We start from the raw sequence: 20,673 nt of genomic DNA on the forward strand, positions 1-20,673 counted from the left end.
TTTAGTTTGTCTTACACCACCAGCCCTTTTAGAGATTTCTGAATTTTATGAAGTCATGTCACAATTATTTCTAGAGTACATTTCAAAAGTTCTACTATATTTATTTTACATACTTAGGAGGATATTTTTTGAGTTTCTGTCTTTGTGTTGTTTTGTAGAGTTAGAAAATTCAGCTGTCATTGTTTGCCTGTCACCCGTTAACCAAATGGCAGGTCAGAGATGTAGGTCTGTCCTTCTTGCAGTTGTGTTGTATGTTAGTATCCAAGCAGAGCATGCCAGTGCTCGGCCCACCTGTTTTTTTTCTCCTCAAGCTTTCAAAATTATTAATACATTTTTCCTGAACATTGTACAGCTGAATTATGTTGGAGAGAAATGTTTGTGAAAAATTGCAGGTTGAAATTTAATTTGTTGCTTGGCAACGGCAACCTATTGGACGTTCCTCTAGTAATTGCAGGAAACCACTTGGACACTGTCAGTGTTAGAAAGCATGCAGATAACAGGCCTGTGTGTCCAATTCTGGGCTGTACTGTTTCTTTATCAGACAGATTGTGAATTTTCTTATGCAACTAAGAAGTCTGTTTTAGAGTAAGAATTGAAGTCCATATTTTCAGTTCTTTGAAACTGTGGAATATAATCCACTAAAGCTTTGTTTACACATGCAGGTAGGGATGGGTATTGATAAGATTTTCACGATTCCGATTCAATTTTCGATTCTGTTTAACGATTCGATTCTTTATCGATTCTTTTTAAAAAAAGGAGAACACTAAGGTCGATTAGCTTAGAACTTTGTTTTATCTTCTCTTTGAACAAGATAGAAATTTAGGAGTAACATGGCCTTACAAACCCAACAGTGAGATCTTAAGAGATCCAGCCTACGGCTCTTCAATGGGGTGTCACAGGGTCCCCAGGGAAAAAAATTGTAAATGTAAAATAATAAAATCAATATTCTTCTGTAGCAATAACAAAGTGTAATATAAAATATTCTATAGCAATGACACAAGAATATCCAGTAATGTCCCTGCCTACAATTAAACACATTCACTTACTGAAAATCATCTGCTGTGGCAAATGGGTGCAAGCCTTTTACCACAAACTTAGGCAAGGCAAGTTTATTTGTATAGCACAATTCAACAACAAGGTGATTCAAAGTGCTTTACAGAGACATTAGAAACAAAAACAAATAAAAAGCATGATTTAAAATTGATTAAAGCAAACAAACAAACTAACTAACTAATAAACAAACAAACAAAACAGTATATAAAATCAGTAGTTAAATGCAAGTTTTGAAATTTAAGCTTAAGTGTGGATTTGAATAGAATAGAATTCAACTTTATTGTCATTGCACATGTCACAGGGCAACGAAATGCAGTTTGCATCCATCCAGAAGTGCTTTAGTGATATAGATATATTACAATATATATTAGCAATAATATAGATATGTGAGTATATTACAGAAATGGGTCTATTATGGTATGTTATAATGTACACGGTATGAAGTATGTTGTGAATATTCTATAACTATAGGTATGTACAGGCTGTAGTCAGTACAAGCTATGTACAGGCTATGAACAGGATATAAATATGAAAAACTATACAGAATATGAAATAAATAACTTTACAGAATCTGAGATATACAGTTATACAGAAATATGAACTATGCAAGTTATAAACAGTTGTAGAATTAAAATTATCGTATTGTACAGAATGATTATTTATACAGAACTATACAGTAGTGCAGGTAAGATAAGTGAGATGTGTGGATAATTTCTACAGAGGCTATATAAAGTGCTAGTGGTTGTGAGTGGTGGTTCAGTCCATGTTATTGTGTGTTTGAGGGTACAGTTGTCCATTGTGGGTGTGTGTATGTTCAGTCCATGAGTTTAACGTGGGTCAGATGTCAGGAGGCAGAGTTCAGGAGTCTGACAGCTGTGGGGAAGAAGCTGTTCCGGTACCTGGTGGTCTTAGTCCGGAGGCTCCTGTAGCGCCTCCCAGAGGGCAGGAGGGTGAAGAGTCCATGTGATGGGTGACTGGGGTCTTTGATGATTTTCCCAGCCCTTTTCAGACACCGCTTCCTGTAGATGTCTTTTATGGCAGGAAGTGGTGCTCCGGCGATGCGCTGGGCAGTTTTCACGACCCTCTGCAACGCCTTCCGGTCCGAGGCAGAGCAGTTCCCGTACCAGACTGTTATACAGTTGGTCAGGATGCTCTCGATGGTGCAGCGATAGAAGTTCACCAGGATGTCTGAGGACAGGTGGTTCTTCCTCAGAGTCCTCAAGAAGAAGAGGCGCTGGTGAGCCTTCTTGACCAGCTTGGAGCAGTTGGTCGTCCAGATGAGATCCTCGGAGATGTGGACTCCCAGGAACTTGAAGCTGCTCACACGCTCCACAGCCGTCCCCTTAATGTGGATGAGTGGATGTGGGTCAGCATTCCTCCTGTAGTCCACGATGAGCTCCTTGGTCTTCTCGGTGTTAAGCAGCAGGTTGCTTGTGTCGCACCACTCAGCCAGACGATCCACCTCCTCCCTGTAGGCGGCCTCATCGTTGTCACTGATGAGGCCAATCACCGTGGTGTCATCTGCAAACTTAATGATGGTGTTGGAACCATCAGCAGGTCTGCAGTCGTGGGTAGGGCTGAACGATATATCGCATTTGCGATAATATCGCGACATGATCAAGTGCAATTTTCTAACCGCAAAGGCTGCGATTATACTCTGGACATGTCCAAATTCATGGGCTGCATCCTCCTGAGGCCGCATTTGTAGACCGATTACGTCACAGCGACGCGCCGAAGGCTGTCCAAATTACTACCATATCCCAGAATTCATAGCGCGGCCCAGCCAAACTCCAGTTTCCAGCAATGGCGGCCGCTACTAAGTTTTAAAATTACTCATACTAATCTTTCTGGGTCACAAAATAAACTTTTAACATATTTTCAGGCGAGAAAGTAGTTGTGTAAACATCAAATATCTGCTCGGTTTATCAAGATATCCCATATTTGCAAAAGTGCTTCGACGTTTTCAGAGGCGTCTGCTACCCACCAGCTCGACAGCTAGCCGGGAGCTCGAGGGTTACTGATGCGGCCGAGAACGGCACAACTCCCGGCACATCATTTTCAGATCACCGCGGAGTTTCGCTGCTCGGGTTAAACGTAATATATAAGTCACTTAGACAACCTAAAAATGTTATTGTTGGGCTTTTTTCAGTGTTTTGTTTGTTCGTGAGTAAATCGGTTTGGCTGAGATTAAAGTTATTAGATTAGATAAAATAAAACTTTATTAATCCCCCGGGTGGGTTCCTCCTTGGTTTTCACACAGCTGACTAAACGTCAAACAGAAAACTTATTAAACAGAAGTATGAGACAGTCGAGAATTTACACCAGTGTCTGGTTATATTTTAGATAGCAAGAAGCAGACGGCCGAGTTTATTAAACTCCACCGAGACAGCGGTGACGCTAATCAGAACTAGACCGTCCAATTTCACGCCTTTAAACTTTAAAGGCGTGTTTGTGTGTGTGTTTATACAATTGCTATTATGTTTGCACTTTATGTGTAATGTTACTGACTGCAGAGATCAGTAAGATGTGTGTATTTTTTATTTATTAGTTTTATTTATTTAATATTATTTTTTAATTGAATGACTGTCTAGTAGTTCACAGATGTCGAAAAACTGAGTGTGGTAAAGCCACTGATTTTGTTTTTTATGTATATTTCTGCAATCTGCACATTGTACTGACTTTCATTTTAATGTTTACACCAGGGTTCCTTGTCAGCACTTTATGCTCAGATGTTTGTAAGCTAAAAATAAACTATTGTGTATGTTCAAATATACTGTTGTGATTGAAGAAGTTAAATAAAAATGTCAGTCATCAATTCATGCATCACCTCATGTCATCATAACAGAGGTCTGTCTTCCAGGAAAGAACAGTTTAAAATTAATGTAATATAGTATTGGCCCTACTATATGATGTATTGCTTGTCTTTGTTTAATAATACAGAAGACAAAGACCTTAAAAAATAATCGCATATCGCATCGCAATCGCAATATTGGGGCAAAAAATCGCAATTAGATTATTTTCCATAATCGTTCAGCCCTAGTCGTGGGTGAAGAGGGAGTAGAGGAAAGGGCTCATCACACAGCCTTGTGGTACACCGGTGTTCATCGTGATTGTAGATGAACAGTGGTTTGGTGCTTTATTCAAATGCAGCTGAGAATAGGTGAGTCTTCAACCTGGATTTAAATAAACTGAGTGTTTCAGCTGATCTGAGGCTTTCTGGGAGTTTGTTCCAGATATAAGGAGCATAAAAGCTGAATGCAGCTTCTCCGTGTCTGGTTCTGACTCTGGGAACTGATAAAAGACCGGATCCAGATGACCTGAGGGATCTGGAAGGTTCATACTGGGTCAGGAGGTCACTGATGTATTTTGGTCCTAAACCATTCAGAGCTTTATAGACCAGCATCAGAACTTTAAAGTCTATCCTCTGACGGACAGGCAGCCAGTGTAAAGACCTCAGAGCTGGACTGATGTGGTCCACTTTTTTTGGTCTTAGTGAGGACTCGAGCAGCAGAGTTCTGAATGAGCTGTAGTTGTCTGACTAATTTTTTAGGTAGACCTGTAAAGATGCTGTTACAGTAATCACTAAAGATGAATGCATGGACTAGTTTTTTCCAGGTCCTGTTGAGACATCAGATCTTTTATCCTTGAAATATTCTTGAGGTGATTAGTCACTGATCGGTGACTTTCGTCTATCCTGGCCTGAAAGGAGACGCTACCAGTAGACTGCAGCAAGAACTGCCAGCATGTGAGCCAGACTCTGTCTCTCTCATCATGGTCACCTAAACGCACAGTAATGGCAGGTTTTGTAATAAGGCAGATCGCGCTAACATAATATGCACTGTTAGTTGATTATTTACCTGCCGAGTTAACGGGAGAGGACGTACAAACGTTACCGCTGCTGCTGGGTTGAGATTCACGAACCCGGAGCGGAATTAAAAACACGACATTCATTTAAGGTCATCGTGTGTTTTGTGAGCAAATGCTTTTGCATATTCGTAGTGTTTCCTCCCTTAAATGAAATATCTACTTTGCAAGTATTGCAAGTTGTCCTGTTGTTATCCGTTCTCGTAAAGTATAACCAAACTTTTGAGTGTTTGAGCCGCTTAGGTACCATGTTTCCTGCCAGGTAAATGACGCTCCGCAACGTGGTGACGTCATTTGGGGCGACTGGAATCGATAAGGGAATAGTTTGCAAAAATGGCAAACAATTCCAAGGAATTGAAACAGTGGGAACCCATCCCTACATGCAGGGGATTCCTGAACCAGCTGAGCTGTGTATATAGCAAATATTTAAACAGATTTTAATTTTCCAACTCCTTAATACAAAGTGTGTGATGTCCAGTTAATCTTGCAGAAGATTTGTGCGTCCTGCCTCCTACATGCCTTTACTCAGGCAGCATCCCCACCTGAGGCCTGATTTAGACTCCTTTGGGGAATCTTTGTGAGTCTATGATTTAACCCACGTAAGTGGTGGACGTTTATTTATGCTTGTGCTGGTGCATTATGTGTTAATTACCATATGATTGTGTCCCAGTGTTTTTACATGCGGTGCCACACAATAGAAACAAATAAAATGCCCGGTCTTCTTTCCCCCCTGGATCCTTGCTCCTTGTTTTCCATCATTTTTTTGGGTCCTAAAGTTTTTTGGGTTTTTTTTCACTTCTTTTTTCCCTCATGTTCATTCTGAGTTTCTGATTTTGTTGACATTTGTGAGTGTATATTAATGCTATGATTAGCATGAGATGATTGTGATATTCTCTTATTGATAAAATCAAAAACTGTGGCAAAAAAGTAGCTGGAAAAGCACCCAAGGACTCAACAGTACTGAACCAACCAGTCACAATCGTTGCAGGCTGCGTCAACGCCGTGCGTAGTTATTGTTCTAGGGAGGTGCAAGTCAGATTACACTATAGATTACATTGTAGGGGTTCAGTGTTGGTGTCCCACTGAAGGATAAATCCACAACAAATGAGTGAATGAGAATGACCCTGAGATCTGCCAAACCTTACTATTCTGCCATTGTGTTAATGTTTGTTTTTGTTTGTTTTTTCAAAAAATGTCAAACTTTTCTTACAAATGAATAACAAGGCAAATGGCATAGTCTCAAGTATTCAGTTCCATTTTCACAACATTTGTGAACATATTGTTCTTTTTGTCTTTCAAAGGTTAAACATTCATTTTATTAAGAAAACCAGTGAGTAGTTTTACAGCCTGAGGTCATCACTGCAAGTTTCAGTAATAGTTCTAATCTCTGGGCCAAACGGTGGGAAATGGATCTCAAAACAAACATGTGGACTGTTGAAAGCGTTCATCAGAAGTCTAAGATGCTAGCTTCCCAGAAGGTTTACAAACATTCAAAACATTTTGTTGTTGCCACATTTTGTATCTGTTAGCATGATCAGTTAGCGATGTCTTGTTAAGTTGTGGTGCTTTCCCTGTCTCTCTCAGGCTCACAGTAAACTTGAGAGCTGCCTGTCTTGCAAAACACTGATTAAGACGGGAGAGGTACTCCATAGCGTCGGGGCAGGTGGCACCATGGTCTCCTACTGCTCTGTTAATTGTATGAACAAGGGCAAGCTGACAACAACATCCATCATCAGTGAGTAACCACAATACACAAGCAGCAACTTTGAAACAGCTCTCTCATAATTTAGCTTTCACTTTCAGCCTTTTTTTAGTCCAGAGACTTAACCTAGAGATCCATATTTCTGCACAGGTACCATAAGATGTTGAGCTGGCATTAGGATAATTAACACTGCAAGTGGGGAGCAACATAATAGGCATTTAGTTTGAAAAGTGCTGGGTTGCTTATTGTTTGTGTTCACAATCAAATGATCTCCCTGTGTGAGTGCATTTAGGTTGACTGGTTTGCCGGAAGCAGAAAATGGCTCCTTTGAACTAGTATATCCACACCTGCTCATTAGTTTTTAGAAAACCGAATCACTTTACCAACAAAATGAATTGAGTATGAGAGTTACTTAGAAAGACCTGCGTTTCAGATTTGCTTTTATTTCTGTGTTTTAATGCCTAACACCTGTGTGTGCAGGCACAGAGCCCACCTGTCATTTCTGTAAGAGGAATTCTTTACCACAGTATCAGGCCACGCTACCAGAGGGAAATGTCCTTAACTTCTGCAGCTCACAGTGTGTAACCAAGTTCCAGGTGAGACTCATTTCAAACAAATCTGGGCTCTTTAAAAGACATGTTGGCACAGTAGCTGTTTGATGTATCTGAATGAAACCCCTTATTGTTATGTGTTTGATGATGAAGCAGGATGCTGCTGAAATGAGGTAAACGGGTATATTAATACCATTCTGTAAATATTTCAATAACCTGATTAAATTCTGCTCTGATGCCTGTGATACTTATGCCTGTGTTCATACTTATCTATAGGAAGATTGAATACATGTGGGATCTTAATCATAACAGTGGAGATGAGAATCATCAAAGTTGCAGAAAATAAAACCAAGATTATTTTTTCATTGAGCTCAGCAGCTCAAATACTGCAGGTTTCCTCTGTGGCGTCTATGGCCTGATTAGTTTTTAAGACTCATGTTGCATTCATTTACATATCAACGAGGAAACAGATTTTGTAAAAACTACTGTGACTTCATGTATTTTTATAATATAAAATTTTCTGTAATACCAAACACGTGTAGAGATGAGCTTGTGGATCTAGCTGAAGCTGGTGATGTGTTTGGATATACCATCAGGATGTTTGTGAAAGCATGCATGTTTAAAACTTTTTGTTTTTAAACAGAATGCTACTCTTCAGACAGCCACCAATGGACAGGCACCTTTGTCCACCACAAACAGCACAGTCAAGCTGAAATGTAACTACTGTCGAGGAGTGTTCAGCTTAAAGCCTGAAATACTGGAGTGGGAGGTGAGACCATCCTTGAAGTGAACCAACGTTCATAAAGATGGAACACGGAGTGCCTCTTGTTTTCTACAAATATCACTCTAAAGCAGTGTAAACTATTTTAAAATCTGCTAAGCTTGTCTGAGAACTGAACTTTTCTTTGCCTGTTGTGCTGCACAATTCCTTTTAAAGGTCTGCACAAGAGGAATGTACGGTTTACGTTAAATTTTGTGCAAATTCACGTCTATATTTTGCATTAGAAAGCATGATGTAGAAAGATAAGTTCCTAATACTGCCTCCTGTGATACAGTGAGTGATGTCATGTGCAGTGAAAAAAGATGGAGAGGTGCAGAAGCCATGGGAGCATTTCTACTGTGTGAAGATGTAATTTTGATGTATCTTAAAACAGAATGGCTGCAGTACGTTTCTCTGAATGTGTGTGCCTTCAGGATAAGGTCTACCAGTTCTGTAGCAAAACGTGTTGTGAAGACTACAAGAAGCTTCACTGTATTGTGACATTTTGCGAGTACTGCCAAGAGGAGAAGACACTACATGAGATGGTCAAGTTCTCGGGGGTCAAGAGACCATTCTGCAGCGAAGGTACTCATCGCCTGTCCTCTTCTCTGCTTGAAGTAGAATTGGCAATTTGATGTCATCCCATGCTGGCTGTTGGCCCATTTAGACATTCATAGTTGTCATTTGAACCCTGTCTCATTTATCTGAAGTCATATATATCCTGTTTGTAAGCTTTAATTCATTTTCTGTTTGTTTTGTTTGTTTGTTTTCTTCCCTCCTTAGGTTGCAAGTTGTTATTCAAGCAGGATTTTATTAAGCGTTTGGGTCTGAAATGTGTGAGCTGTAACCACTGCAACCAACTCTGTAAGAGAGGTGTAACCCGACCGCTCGGAGGTATGACCCGGGACTTCTGCAGCGAGGCGTGTGCCAAGAAGTTCAACGACTGGTACTATAAGGTCTGCTGACACGCACTCCATGAAATACATGTTTTTTCTATGTGGAAAAACAGTGCGAGAACATTAACGAGAGCTATGTCGTCATGTCCACTAGGCGGCGAGGTGTGACTGTTGTAAGGTGCAGGGTAACCTGACAGAGTCTGTGATGTGGAGGTCAGAGGTGAAGCAGTTCTGTGATCAAGAGTGCCTGTTAAGGTTCTACTGCCAGCAGAATGAGCCCATCATGGTCACACAGAAGGGCCCTGAGAATACGACCCTAGGTAAAAACTGTGTGTGTGTCTCTTTGTGTCCCTGAAAGAACCAGGTTTTTGCTTCAAAGTGTCGCTCTTGGACATATCTACATCCTTGTAACAGAAGTTGGTTTTGTCAAATATCAGGAAATGTTATCCAGTGCCAAAAAATGGAAATAAAGTCATGCTTATATGTGAATGTTAGTTGACATATATTCCATTTCTGTCTTACAGGGATTGATGTGCCAGGGGCCAAACTTGGGGTAAGTAAGAATATTTAAAAGGTGACTTGATCAAAGCACTTGTTTTTAAATCATGTAGCACTAGTTGCCTTTTGAAAGCGTTTTTAGCTCATGTAGCAAAAAGGACCTGTGAGTTTTTGTCATGGCGAGATATCCATCTGTCCACGACAACTGATACTCCTCCTAGGGTATTGGTCAAAGTTTAATCAAACCTATACTCACTGACCACCTATTAGGTCTTAACCCAAACTGTGGTCAAGCTCATGTTTGCTGCTTTATGGGCAATAACCTGCGAAATGGGATGAATTGTAAGCTTGATGAGCAGCTACGTTATTAATGTTCTGGCTCATGTATTTACTACCTAATAGTTTTGAAATGTAGCCTGTGGAACTGATTTACTTCCTGGAAAAACACAGATCTTATTAGTTCATCTAAAATCAATTATTCTTCTGTTGATTTATTTTGTCTTCTATGTTGCAGCTGGTAAACCAGAGCACTGCGGCATACACTGGCGGAGGTTTGGTGAGAGATGTAAAGAACAAGGCGGTGCTCTGCAAACCACTCACACTGACCAAGGCTACCTACTGCAAGCCACACATGCAGAGCAAACTCTTACAGACAGGTAAAAACACAATCGTTAACAAATTCCTGGCACTCATAATTTTAAAATCATTTCTTTGTGTCCCATTAATACAGTCGACCCCATGAAATTTGCAGGGTTTACGATTCTAGAGCATTCAAAAAATGAATATAAATGCCTGTTGTTATAATATAATAAATATGCATTTGGGTGGCACCCTTAGGGCTTTAAGAAGAACAAAACAGGAGAGACAAGAACACTCAGCAAAGCATGCCGGGAATGCAGAAAGGAGAGACGAATAATGTTCTTGGATTGGCTACTTTCAAACCTCCTACCTCTCGGTACAGGGATATTTTGCCATCCCAAGCCGTGGTTTCCTCTTTGAAACAATTGGAGGATATTTGTGCTTTATGCAAAATTGTGGTGGAACAAATATTTGTTAGATTTTAAGGAAAATACGTGAACGACCGAGGACGTGAACTGTGAAACGCAACTTCAGAGGTACGCTGTACGAGTTTGCTTATGGCAGATATGTATAGCTCATTTTAGTTCTAAGATCTTATACAGTCCAGTTTGATCTCAGGCTGATAATAAAAACATTGGATTCAATTGAATTTTGTCTTCCAATAATTTTTACCCCTCCGTCATAAAAGGCTGATGGGATTTTGTAGTCACGCCACCAGGATGGTGGGTGGCGCAGACACCCAAGTTTGTAAATGTGATAATTGAAAAACGTGGTGACGTAGGATGTTCAGGTTGATAACACTGCTGCATCTACTAAAAAAATCCGATTAGTGTGAATGCCGGTGTCCTTGACCTTAAGGTCAGACAGAGCAAGTTGTTTTGTGGTTTTGTTTTGTTTTTAAATCTTGTGAATGCAATAACTTGAGAACAAGGTGATTTAGGATTTTGGAAATTGGTGTGTCTGCTTGGAGGCTGAGAGGAATCACTGGTTGAAGATTAGACCCTCTGGGTGCCCAGCTCTGGTCCACAAGCCATATGTTTGAAACACCCGGCTTACATAATGATTTGACGTGTGTGTTCCCACAGATGTAGATGATGGTGTGAAGAGGGAGTACGTGCCTGTACCTATACCTGTGCCCGTGTTCATTCCCATGCCTATGAATATGTATTCACAGGTCACTCCCACTCCTCTCTCTCTGCCTGTACCGGTAAGACTTGAGCATACTGCATATGATTTATCCTTGCTTAAAATTAAACGTATAAAATTTTAGAAGGAAAAAAATAATTAAACACAAATTTGCGCAAGCTATAAAGATAAACTTGCAAGTCGGTGATCTGATTACTAATTAATTTGATACCCTGTCCCCTCCAGGTTCCTGTGCCTGTGTTCTTGCCCACTACCCTGCAGGGGGCAGAAGAGATCGTCCAGACCATCAACGAACTGAAAACCAAGGTGCCCTCTGATCCTCTGGAGGACGACCTGATCACCATGGCTGAGGTGATAACAGAGGATCGGAAGCCAGGTGAGCCCACGCCAGGATTGAATATACGGGTTAAAAGATTGCTTATCAGAGAGGTGCCGAACACAGCCCTTATACTAGCTTCTGACGGTTTCTTTATATATGCTGATAAAAAGAGAGAAGTGGAAGAAAGCTGCAGCAAACCATGACAGTGAGGATCTACCCTTCTTTATGATTCAGATGTAAAACCTGTGAAGGTGAAGAGGGAGCCTGAAGGCCAGGAGTCTTCCAGCAGCACCAGCAGCAGCTCTGAGGAAGAAGAGGAGGAGAAGTATGAGCCCGACCTGGACTTGGAGGCAGACTTTCCTCAAGGTAAACGTCTTCTGAGCATGTAGCTGTAAACCTGAGAATACTGGATAAGAGGCACAGAGTCAGGAGCAAGCTGTTTTAAAAGCAGTTTTATAGTATTTTGTGCATTAACAATAACTCCAGTTTTTTTTCTTAACTGTAGTTTTCATCGCTTGCTAAGAATTACTGATCCCCAAAAAAAATAAAATCATACAATTCCTAAGGATAATTTCTAATAATGGCTGTTCATAGCTTGAGCAAACTATTTTTATTAGATCAATTGTTAAGAGCCACCTCTAGTCCTCTAATGAACCTTATTTCAGGTGTTCAGATTACCGATTTTAAGACTTCGTATATTTAATACTGTGCCTTTGTTGCCCACTCTGACCTGCTCACTCGTCCTCTGTGTTCATCTTCCCATTTGATTTCTTGTCTTATGTAACAACATCTGACTGCATGGGGTTTTTAATGGATCAGTAGAGTAATTGAGATTAAAATTCTTCCCTCTGGTTATTTCTGGAGCTGCTGTCATCACGCCTATCGGTGTAGAGGTTTTAAGCTTTGGCTTACTGTTCAAAGGAGTATGAAGTCATCAACTGGCCCTGCAATCCAAGTTTTATTTTCCTTCTTTCTTCCTTTTTCTGTGCCTCATTGACATCGATGGTTTTAATGTAAGGATTTTAAAGAGTGTTAATAAGTCGTTACACCATTTTCTGGACACAGTTTGGATCGATGAATCTGTCCGATTTATGTAAACCTGCGTATTGGGTGAATTCCACGTTTTCCAGCTTTAGTTTGCTTGATTGGTTGATTTGCTTTGATTTCCTGGATGTACTTTTTTTTTTTTTTTTTTTTAAAAACCATATTACATGAAGGCGTGTTATTTCCTCTCTCAACCTCAGACCCCGCTCGTGTTCCAGAGGGAAATGATGAGGATATGGGCTTTGCTTTACCTCCAGTTCTGGCAGAAGAGAAGGAGGAACTGAAGGAAGAACCAAAGGAGGAACTGAAGGAGGAACCGAAGGAAGAACCAAAGGAGGAACCGAAGGAGTCAGCACCTCGACCGCAATCCAGGAGAAAAGTAATAACACGTGTGTGCCAGAATATTTTCAATGGCAAACTTAGTTTGATTGTGTTAGTAATGGGTTTGTTTGCCTTGAAGGGGAACAAGAAGCTGGCAGTGGAGGAGAAGCCAGATGTAGCGTCGTCCTCTTCTTCAAATGTAACAAACAGAACCTCAGAAGGACGATCACTGCCTCTCAAAGCTCGCTACGGTATCAATGCCTGGAAACGCTGGGCACTGTCTCCTCCTGATCAGTCGGATGACACCAAAGCACAGGAAAGCTCCAAAGCAGGTACACTGAACCCCTTCATTTCCCACCTGCCCTGTTCAGTAGTTACACTAAGAGAGTCCAGGTGCATTCCTTTGCTGGAAAAGAAAAATTGATTGTCCTGTTGGGAAACATAAAAAAAACACTGCATGTTTGCTAACATCAGTTGGTGATTGTTCCTGTCTCCTGCAGCCCGGCCAAAAAGGAACCTCTTGTCAGTGAGTTCAGAGGAGCTGAACGTGGCTCTGTCCCGTTTTGTCAGGGAGGTCTGCAGGCCCAGTGGGGAGCGCTACTCTCCAGACAGCATCCTCTACCTCTGTTTGGGGATCCAGCAGGTTAGTATGAAACGGCTGCCCCTCTCGAGAAGGCAGCAAATCATCAACTGTAAAATTCAACTGAGCATTTTATTTTAATTTTTTTTTAATGTTCATGTCTTGTAGATGTTAGCAGTAGGTTTGTCACAGTAATAGTTTTAACTTGTCTGTCATTACCACATTTCATTAAAAAAATGTGGCCAAACAGAATTCAAAAGCAGGTTTAAAAAAAAAAAATCTAAATACTTAAATTATATACACAAAATAAGAATCGGCTTATTAACCTTTTTAAATTCTAGTGTCATTCCATCTGTAGTAATTTTTTTAGTAGGAACTAATTTTCGAGTGAGGGTTTCCAGTAGGACCCTTAGTACTGGTGCACATTCTTTTCCCCCCTCCTCTCACATGCGAGTAGTCATCGAGCATGGCTGCTGCGTGGAGAGCGGGGTCATTCAGAGAGCTCTGGAGTGTGATTTTTCTGCCACAGAAGTGTAAGGCTGACTTTATCTGTTTGTGGAAACGGATTAATCGGGTTACTTATCGTTGTGTTGGGATATTTGGCTTCAAAAGGTTGAAAATGTCTGCCCCTCTTTCCAGGCCTCTTCTTTGTCGATGTTCCTCCCTCCTTTAAAATCGTCACTGTTCAAAAAGGGAATTTAAGGATTTTCTGTGCTCACTACATCTTTGCGGTCATTTTCTTTCGTTTTTTTTATATTTATTATATTATTCCTTTTCCTTTCCCTCAGTCTGACTTTATAGATTAGTGTGTCCATTGATTATAACCATTTGCTGTTCACATCCTGAAAAGCAGTGATGAGCTTTTGAATATGAGGACACGGTTTTAAACTATGTGAGCAACCACAGACTGAAGCTCTGTGATCCTTTCATTTTCTTCATTTTTTTTTTTTTAACTGATAGTTTTGTTTTGTTTTTTGTTTAAAGCATCTTCACTCCAAAGGCCGGAAGGATGACCTGTTCAGTGATCCATGCTACCAGCAGTTTGGAGAGGAGCTTAACAAGGTCCTGAAGGACTGGCAGCCCAGTGTACTTCCTGATGGTGAGTGTAATCCTTAGTAAGACCCTCCTTGTGTGCCTGCTCCACTTGGAATTAGCACAGTTTTGAGTACTTTGTCAGATTTTAATATTTCTTTCTGGAAACAATTTGATTAACACGATATTGCTTTATCATGAAACTGTACAGATTTGAGTACTGAATAAAGACTGCAAATCCCAACTTTATCCTCATCATGCAGTCTTTCTCATTCTTTATGTATTCATGAAGTTTCTATAACTCTTTCATGGACATGACCATGGTCAGAAAGCTCATTAATTTTGCCACTTTCACAGCAAGATGGTCTTAGTTTTTCAGGTGACTTTACATACTGTATTTTGACATAAACTCATGTCCTAAATTCCTCATTTTTCAGCAGCAACAATGTGGATGAAAAAGGCAAAAACAGATCGTCTCAGATGTGAGACAGTATCTCATTGCAGTGTGGAATGTGGAAGCTATGATACTTGCTAAGAAACTCATCCCACACTGATAACGATGACACTGGAAAGTGTGTTTGAATATATTCTTGTTATCACCAGCTAGTGGCACGGTGCTGTTAAACAACCTGTTGTGTTTCTCGATATTCTGAGCCGTGTCCAGTGATTATAACTCTTCTGCTGTTCACATCCTGACACGTTGTGATTGCACTATGATATAATATGAGGACACCGCTCCAACACGAACAGGTTCCATGTCTGCACAAGTAGTACCCAGGTAGAAAATTATATTTGGCAGATGTAAATGGTGGATAAAGACAAGAAAGAACTGATGAGTGTTGTAGATGTTGACTGTGGAATTGGATCGTCTCTCTTTAGGCTCGCTGTGGGGTCGAGTGGAGGAGCAGAGCTTGTGGAGCAGTCGTCATCTCGGGGAGCAGAGTCCCGCCGCTCTGCTGCGCTCGCTCGTTTACCTGAACACCAAATACTTTGGCCTGCGCACCGTGGAGCAGCACCTGCGCCTCTCCTTCTCTAACGTCTACGGCCCAGACACACTCCATCCTGTTACCAAGGAGACCACAATCTGCATCCGCGTGCCTTCCATCTCTCAGGATCACCATGGTGAGGCTGGAAAATGCATCATGTTGATATGCTTCGTATATATTGGCCATAGAAATTCTCATCTAGCTGTGATGGACGATTGAACTTCCTGTTTGTGAAATTCACACATGCACATTATCACAAGATGTATAATTTAGCATTCAGTGATTCATAGTTTTTATGTCCACATTAGATGCTGAAACATTTCTGATTTCATATCCAGTTTGTTAACATTCAGAGCCAAACAATTCAAAACCATAAATGCCCGTGGACCTCTGTGTCTTTCAACTTGATTTTCCATCATCTACAGTTCAAAACAAGTGTTAGTGGTTTCTGCATATGTTAGTTTTAGACGCAGAACCTTGAGGAAAATTTTACAAAAATTTCCTTTCTGTCTGTTGGACGATCAGTGCAAACAGAGTCGAGGAAGAGAAAACGAAAGGTCGAGGACGACGAGCAGGAGGAACGCGACAGCAACTCTGGCGGCTCCGCCCAACGCTGCCCGGCTAAGAAGCACGAGTGTCACCTCTATGAACTCTACAGATCCAAGTGGTGGGTTCAGTGTTTTTACTGGAATAAATCTTAAGAGTGGCTGTAAAGTAAAGGCTTGAGTCCTGTGATTAGAACTCATTGCTGTTCACATCCTGAACTTCAGTGCTGACTCTTTAAAGATGAGGACTTGCTATAAATTAATGTCATCAAAATTTTCTCCTAACTGTTCAAGAGGAAACTGAAACCAATACATGCATTCATTTTCTCCCTCCCCTGTGCTCTTTTCCCTGTACTTTTCTCCCTTTTTCTACAATACCTCCTTTTTGCTTGTTTCTAATACTTTTCTTTTTTTGTTCCTTCCGCTTGCCTTTTTTTTTTTTTTTTTTTTTCCCCCTCCTCCTTACCTACCTCCCTGCAGTCCTCTCCCGTTGCAGAAAAGCCTAGATGTGTTTTATGTTCAGCCGGATCCGGACTGCAGCCCAGATGACCCGCTGTGGTTCAGCTCCACACCGCTGGACCGACGAATCCTGGAGAGCCTCCTCATCAGAATCCTCCTCGTCAGGGACATTTACTCAGACAAACAACTTCTGGAGGAAAACACGGAAGAAAACACGGAGGAAGAGGGTGGGGGTGAAACAGTTGGAGGGGAGTAGCAGTTGCTTGGACTTCTGTTCGTAGAGTCTGCAAAGACAGGAGAGGAGGGGGACACGTAGGGTATATAGTAGAATGTCCTCTTCACCTGTCTTATCTTGTAGTCCTCGTTTCCCTCTTCACTGACTTGCTGTTTCCTCCAGGTGAGGAACATTTACAACAGAAAAAGCAGAGGCTGATTAAAAGTAGTGGTCAACAAGCAGCCCAAACTTTTACTTCTGCCTCAGAGAAGAAGCTTGAGGAGGACAGGCATAGAGATGAACTCCGATAAATATGAGGATGAGAGGGGATGAAGAGCTTACTGTCACAATTAAATCAGGTAGAAAACGTGTATTGACAGTTATATTTTCATGACAGAATTTTCTGTTGTGCATTTCCATGGAGTCTGAGTGTGTCCATTATGCTCAAGCAGCGTAAAAACATTAAAGATTCGACAGAATCCCACTTTTTAAGAAGTTATAGCAGCCACTGGGAGACCACAGGGCAGTACCAAGCATCACAGAGGCAAAGGGACACAGTTGAAACCAAAATTACCACCCAGAATGGGAAGACAGCAGGAAGAAGTGCTCCCCAGCTGTGCTGTTCAGAATCCCATCGTTGAAGCAATTGGCAGTTCAGCTTTAAAACAAACAAACAATAAACACTCCTGGTTCCAGTTTAGCATGTCCATGTCTGACAGAAAGATCGCAGCTTTGGCCGCAGACATCTTTTCAGTGAACGTAAGGGTGTCATTTTTGTGTTCAAGTAACATTTGGTTTAGACCTGAGATTCATGCTTAAGTAGAAATTTGGTGTTAAAGTGCAGTCAGACTGCTTTTAGCCTTGTGACATTTTCACTCATTCAGTCACATCGCTAATGGCAGCAGTTGGGTGGAGAGCGCTGACGTTTATCCCCACTGCTGCTCGAGCTGTTTACACACACAAGTTGTAAAACAAGAAGACACAGAATCGCCAACAACCTTGAGATTTTGTGCAAAACACAAACACCGGGTAAAAATTGGAAGTTGGTGCAAATGTCTCTCGATTCATTCTGAAAATGAACATTGACTAATTAGTGTCTGACTGCACTTCTGTGTCAGTTTCCTTTCTTGTATTTAAGTTGGCATCACACAAGAATCACTTTCCTGCTTTCCACCTCTGGTCAGACTTAACCTTTGACAGGGCAGATGTGTTTGAGTGTGTTTTTTTTTATTTTATTTGTTTTTGTCGGTATTGTAAATGTGTGCCACCAATGATGTCAAAGTCAAACTTTAGGTGTGAGAAATTTTCCCTGCATTAAAGTGGAATTTTAGAATTTCCAGTACATGTGAGAATGCAGCACAAGATCAGCACCCTTTTTGTCCCATTAACTGCGACCTGTTGTATCCCACATGTTCATTATGGGCCGCTTTCATTCTCCCATGAACCCACACGCTGCTCTTCCTTTGTCAGTACTGCTCTCAGGCTAAAACCGCTGCACCACAGGGGGACTTCAGCTCACAAGGGAAAGGAGTCAGGACTGATCCCAGGACAGGAAAGGGTCTGACTCACTGCGGTGCGGTGGAAAGGCTCCCTGCCAACATGCTGCGTTTCTTTATTGGACATTAGGGAAACCTCCATTCATGCAATGTAGCATTACATGCTTACTAAGCCCAAATTGGGTTGCTTTGACGTGTAAATATCTCAAAGGCGAGGCGCTTGTTTGAGATGGAGACGACACAGAGGAACACTGTAGTTTAGGATAAAGAAAACGAATTTGAAAACCCGCCTCCTGAGAAGCCTTGTTCTGTTTTTTGTTTTTTTTTTAATACAGCTGATTATTTATTTCTCATTTTATTAGTTTGACTGTATCCTCTTTACACATGGGTTTGATTTTCTTGTTTTTAAGTGGGGATCATTTCCTCCTCTTGCCGTTCATTGAAAATTTGCTGCAGACCTGCACCCTCCCTGCTCCTTCTCGCCCGTTAAAAGAATTCTGGTGAATGATGAAGGCCGTGGATTATACAAAGTTTAGCAACCCACTGTTTGCCCCTGTGTTTGTATTTGTAGTTTACTTTCAATTTAACTTAGTTTAAGTACTGAGCATGTGTTAAGTGTCCTGTTCTTTGCTTTTGTAGAGCGGTAACACTGCAATGCAAAAGCTTGCTTCATGACATGTAATTGGTTAATTTTTTTCTTTGGTGAACTGAACTTGTTTTTTAAGTTACACTATTTTTTTTTTTTTCTTTTTTTTTTTTTAAACTTGTTCTCCCTTTTTACGATTTAAAGTTTGATTAAATTTCATCAAGTAAAAATTACATTTAAAATTCCAGGTAATATAAGATTTGGAGTTGAAAATGAGATCGTGTAAAAGCTTCCACAGCCATTCCTCAAAATATAAGGAATGTCCTTTTAATGCTGAGTTTGACGTTTCCATGAATGCAATCAACATCTCAAATATATCGCTAACCTAAAACTTGTCCTCGTGCACAATCCACATCACACCCACCTGACTGAAGAGGATTTAACTGGTGAACAAAGTCAGGGAATACACTTCCAGAGTTTTATTTTCCCAAAAGAGTAGGTGCTCCTGTTCATTTGTACAACTGTTTGCATTTATTGGGCTGAAACTGCAGCATGACATTTCAGGAAGAACCGTTTGTATTTGGATGGAGAACACTGGTCACAATTTCTGACTCCAGATCAGTGTGCTTAGAACATTAATTTCGTCTGTGAAAGTTTGAAACAGACCTTGGATCAGAGGACCCCAATTAAGATGGCTGACTCATAGGCAGCAGCCAAATATGCCACAGGTTTGGACCTACAGAAGATGCTGTGGCTGGCTTTAATGCCTAATGTGAATGTGCCTATCTGTATATACTGAAAGTGAGTGACTGTGACTTGAGTCTGATGCTATGTGTGTGGGCTGATATGCTGATACGGTCATGTTAAATAAAGAAGTCATTTTCTAACCAGCTTCTTGATTGTGTTTGGATTTATACACACAGATGCTAAATGTAGAAAGCTTATTATACTGTTTTTATAAACTGTATTTAAAATTGTTATGCAAAGTCCTTTTACTAGAGGTGAGTAAAACATTTGTTCTTTTCTAAGTATAAATAACTAGCATCTTTATTCTAAACTAGAAAGGTCAAGTGTTTAATTTAATACACTTTGCAGTATACCACAAAGTCTGGAGCTGTGGCTTCAAGGCACTTGGTGCCTGTCGCGGTGCTAACCCCAAACCAGATCATGGACACCAGAGGGGGAGGGGGCTGTGAAGCTCATGGAGTCCTATTAGGCATAGTTAGCTTGTGGGACTCTAGAGGCAGCTGACAGGTAAGGTCAAGGAAAAAGTGCTTTGGTCAACACTGATTCTGTTGATAACTTTAATGGGTAAAATGTCTAGACGAAGCCAAGTGGCAGAGGATTTCCAGTTTGCTGACCTCAGAATCCCATCTCTGCTCTTCACAGACGATGTGGTTCTTCTGGCCTCCTCAGGCAGTTGACTTCCAACAGGCTTTAGGGCAGTTTGCAGCTGAGATAAAAATCCGTACCAGTCTGAAGCCATGGTCCTCAGCCGGAAAAGGGTGGAGTGCTCATTTAGGGTAAGTTGTTGCCCAAAGTGAAGTATTTTAAGTATCTCGGGGTCTTGTTCACTACTGAGAAAAGAGGGCAGGAGATTTACAGATTAGTGCAGCATCTGCAGTTACCCTGTTGTGGTAAAGAAAGAACTGAGTGTAAAAGAAAAGCTGTGGACTTTTACCAGTCAATCTACCTTTACTTATCTCCACAAGGTTTGGGTAGTCACTGAAAAAGAATGAGACTGAGTATGCAAGCAGCGGAAATGACTTTCCTCTGAAGGAAGTTTCCTGGGCTGGGCTGGCCTCTCCCTTAGAGATAAGATGAGTTCAGTCATTCAGGAGGGGCTCAGAGCAGAGCCACTGCTCTTCCACATTGAAAGGAGCCAGTTGAGATGGTTCAGGGATCTGACCAACGATGCCTCGTGGAAACATCCTAGATAAGGTTTTTCAATTCAATTTTATTTATATAGCGCCAAATCACAACAGCAGTCGCCTCAAGGCGCTTTATATTGTACAGTAGCTCGTACAATAATACATACAGAG

The 20,673-nt window shown here is 41.0% G+C and overlaps 1 protein-coding gene across 3 annotated transcripts in view; it reads left to right on the forward strand.

Moving 5' to 3' along the window:
• Window positions 1–19,521, forward strand: part of zmym2 (zinc finger, MYM-type 2) — a 40,539-nt gene extending 21,018 nt beyond the window's left edge. For all 3 annotated transcript variants that reach the window (XM_085435259.1, XM_085435260.1, XM_085435258.1), the window contains exons 8-25: window positions 6,502–6,652; window positions 7,100–7,215; window positions 7,814–7,939; window positions 8,365–8,515; window positions 8,714–8,886; window positions 8,981–9,146; window positions 9,351–9,379; window positions 9,839–9,980; window positions 10,989–11,110; window positions 11,275–11,425; window positions 11,603–11,734; window positions 12,613–12,791; window positions 12,873–13,065; window positions 13,234–13,376; window positions 14,298–14,412; window positions 15,225–15,467; window positions 15,857–15,998; window positions 16,357–19,521. In XM_085435259.1, coding sequence (XP_085291385.1) covers window positions 6,502–6,652; window positions 7,100–7,215; window positions 7,814–7,939; window positions 8,365–8,515; window positions 8,714–8,886; window positions 8,981–9,146; window positions 9,351–9,379; window positions 9,839–9,980; window positions 10,989–11,110; window positions 11,275–11,425; window positions 11,603–11,734; window positions 12,613–12,791; window positions 12,873–13,065; window positions 13,234–13,376; window positions 14,298–14,412; window positions 15,225–15,467; window positions 15,857–15,998; window positions 16,357–16,591 — 2,709 coding nt within the window. In that variant the 3' untranslated portion in view covers window positions 16,592–19,521. The remainder of the gene's footprint in view (window positions 1–6,501; window positions 6,653–7,099; window positions 7,216–7,813; window positions 7,940–8,364; window positions 8,516–8,713; window positions 8,887–8,980; window positions 9,147–9,350; window positions 9,380–9,838; window positions 9,981–10,988; window positions 11,111–11,274; window positions 11,426–11,602; window positions 11,735–12,612; window positions 12,792–12,872; window positions 13,066–13,233; window positions 13,377–14,297; window positions 14,413–15,224; window positions 15,468–15,856; window positions 15,999–16,356) is intronic.
• Window positions 19,522–20,673: the final 1,152 nt, after the last annotated feature.

The sequence above is a fragment of the Copadichromis virginalis genome, linkage group LG16 (genome assembly GCF_057382275.1).
Source record: "Copadichromis virginalis isolate Kocher_CV1m ecotype Utaka linkage group LG16, C_Virginalis_male_GT1.1, whole genome shotgun sequence".
NCBI lineage: Eukaryota > Metazoa > Chordata > Actinopteri > Cichliformes > Cichlidae > Copadichromis > Copadichromis virginalis.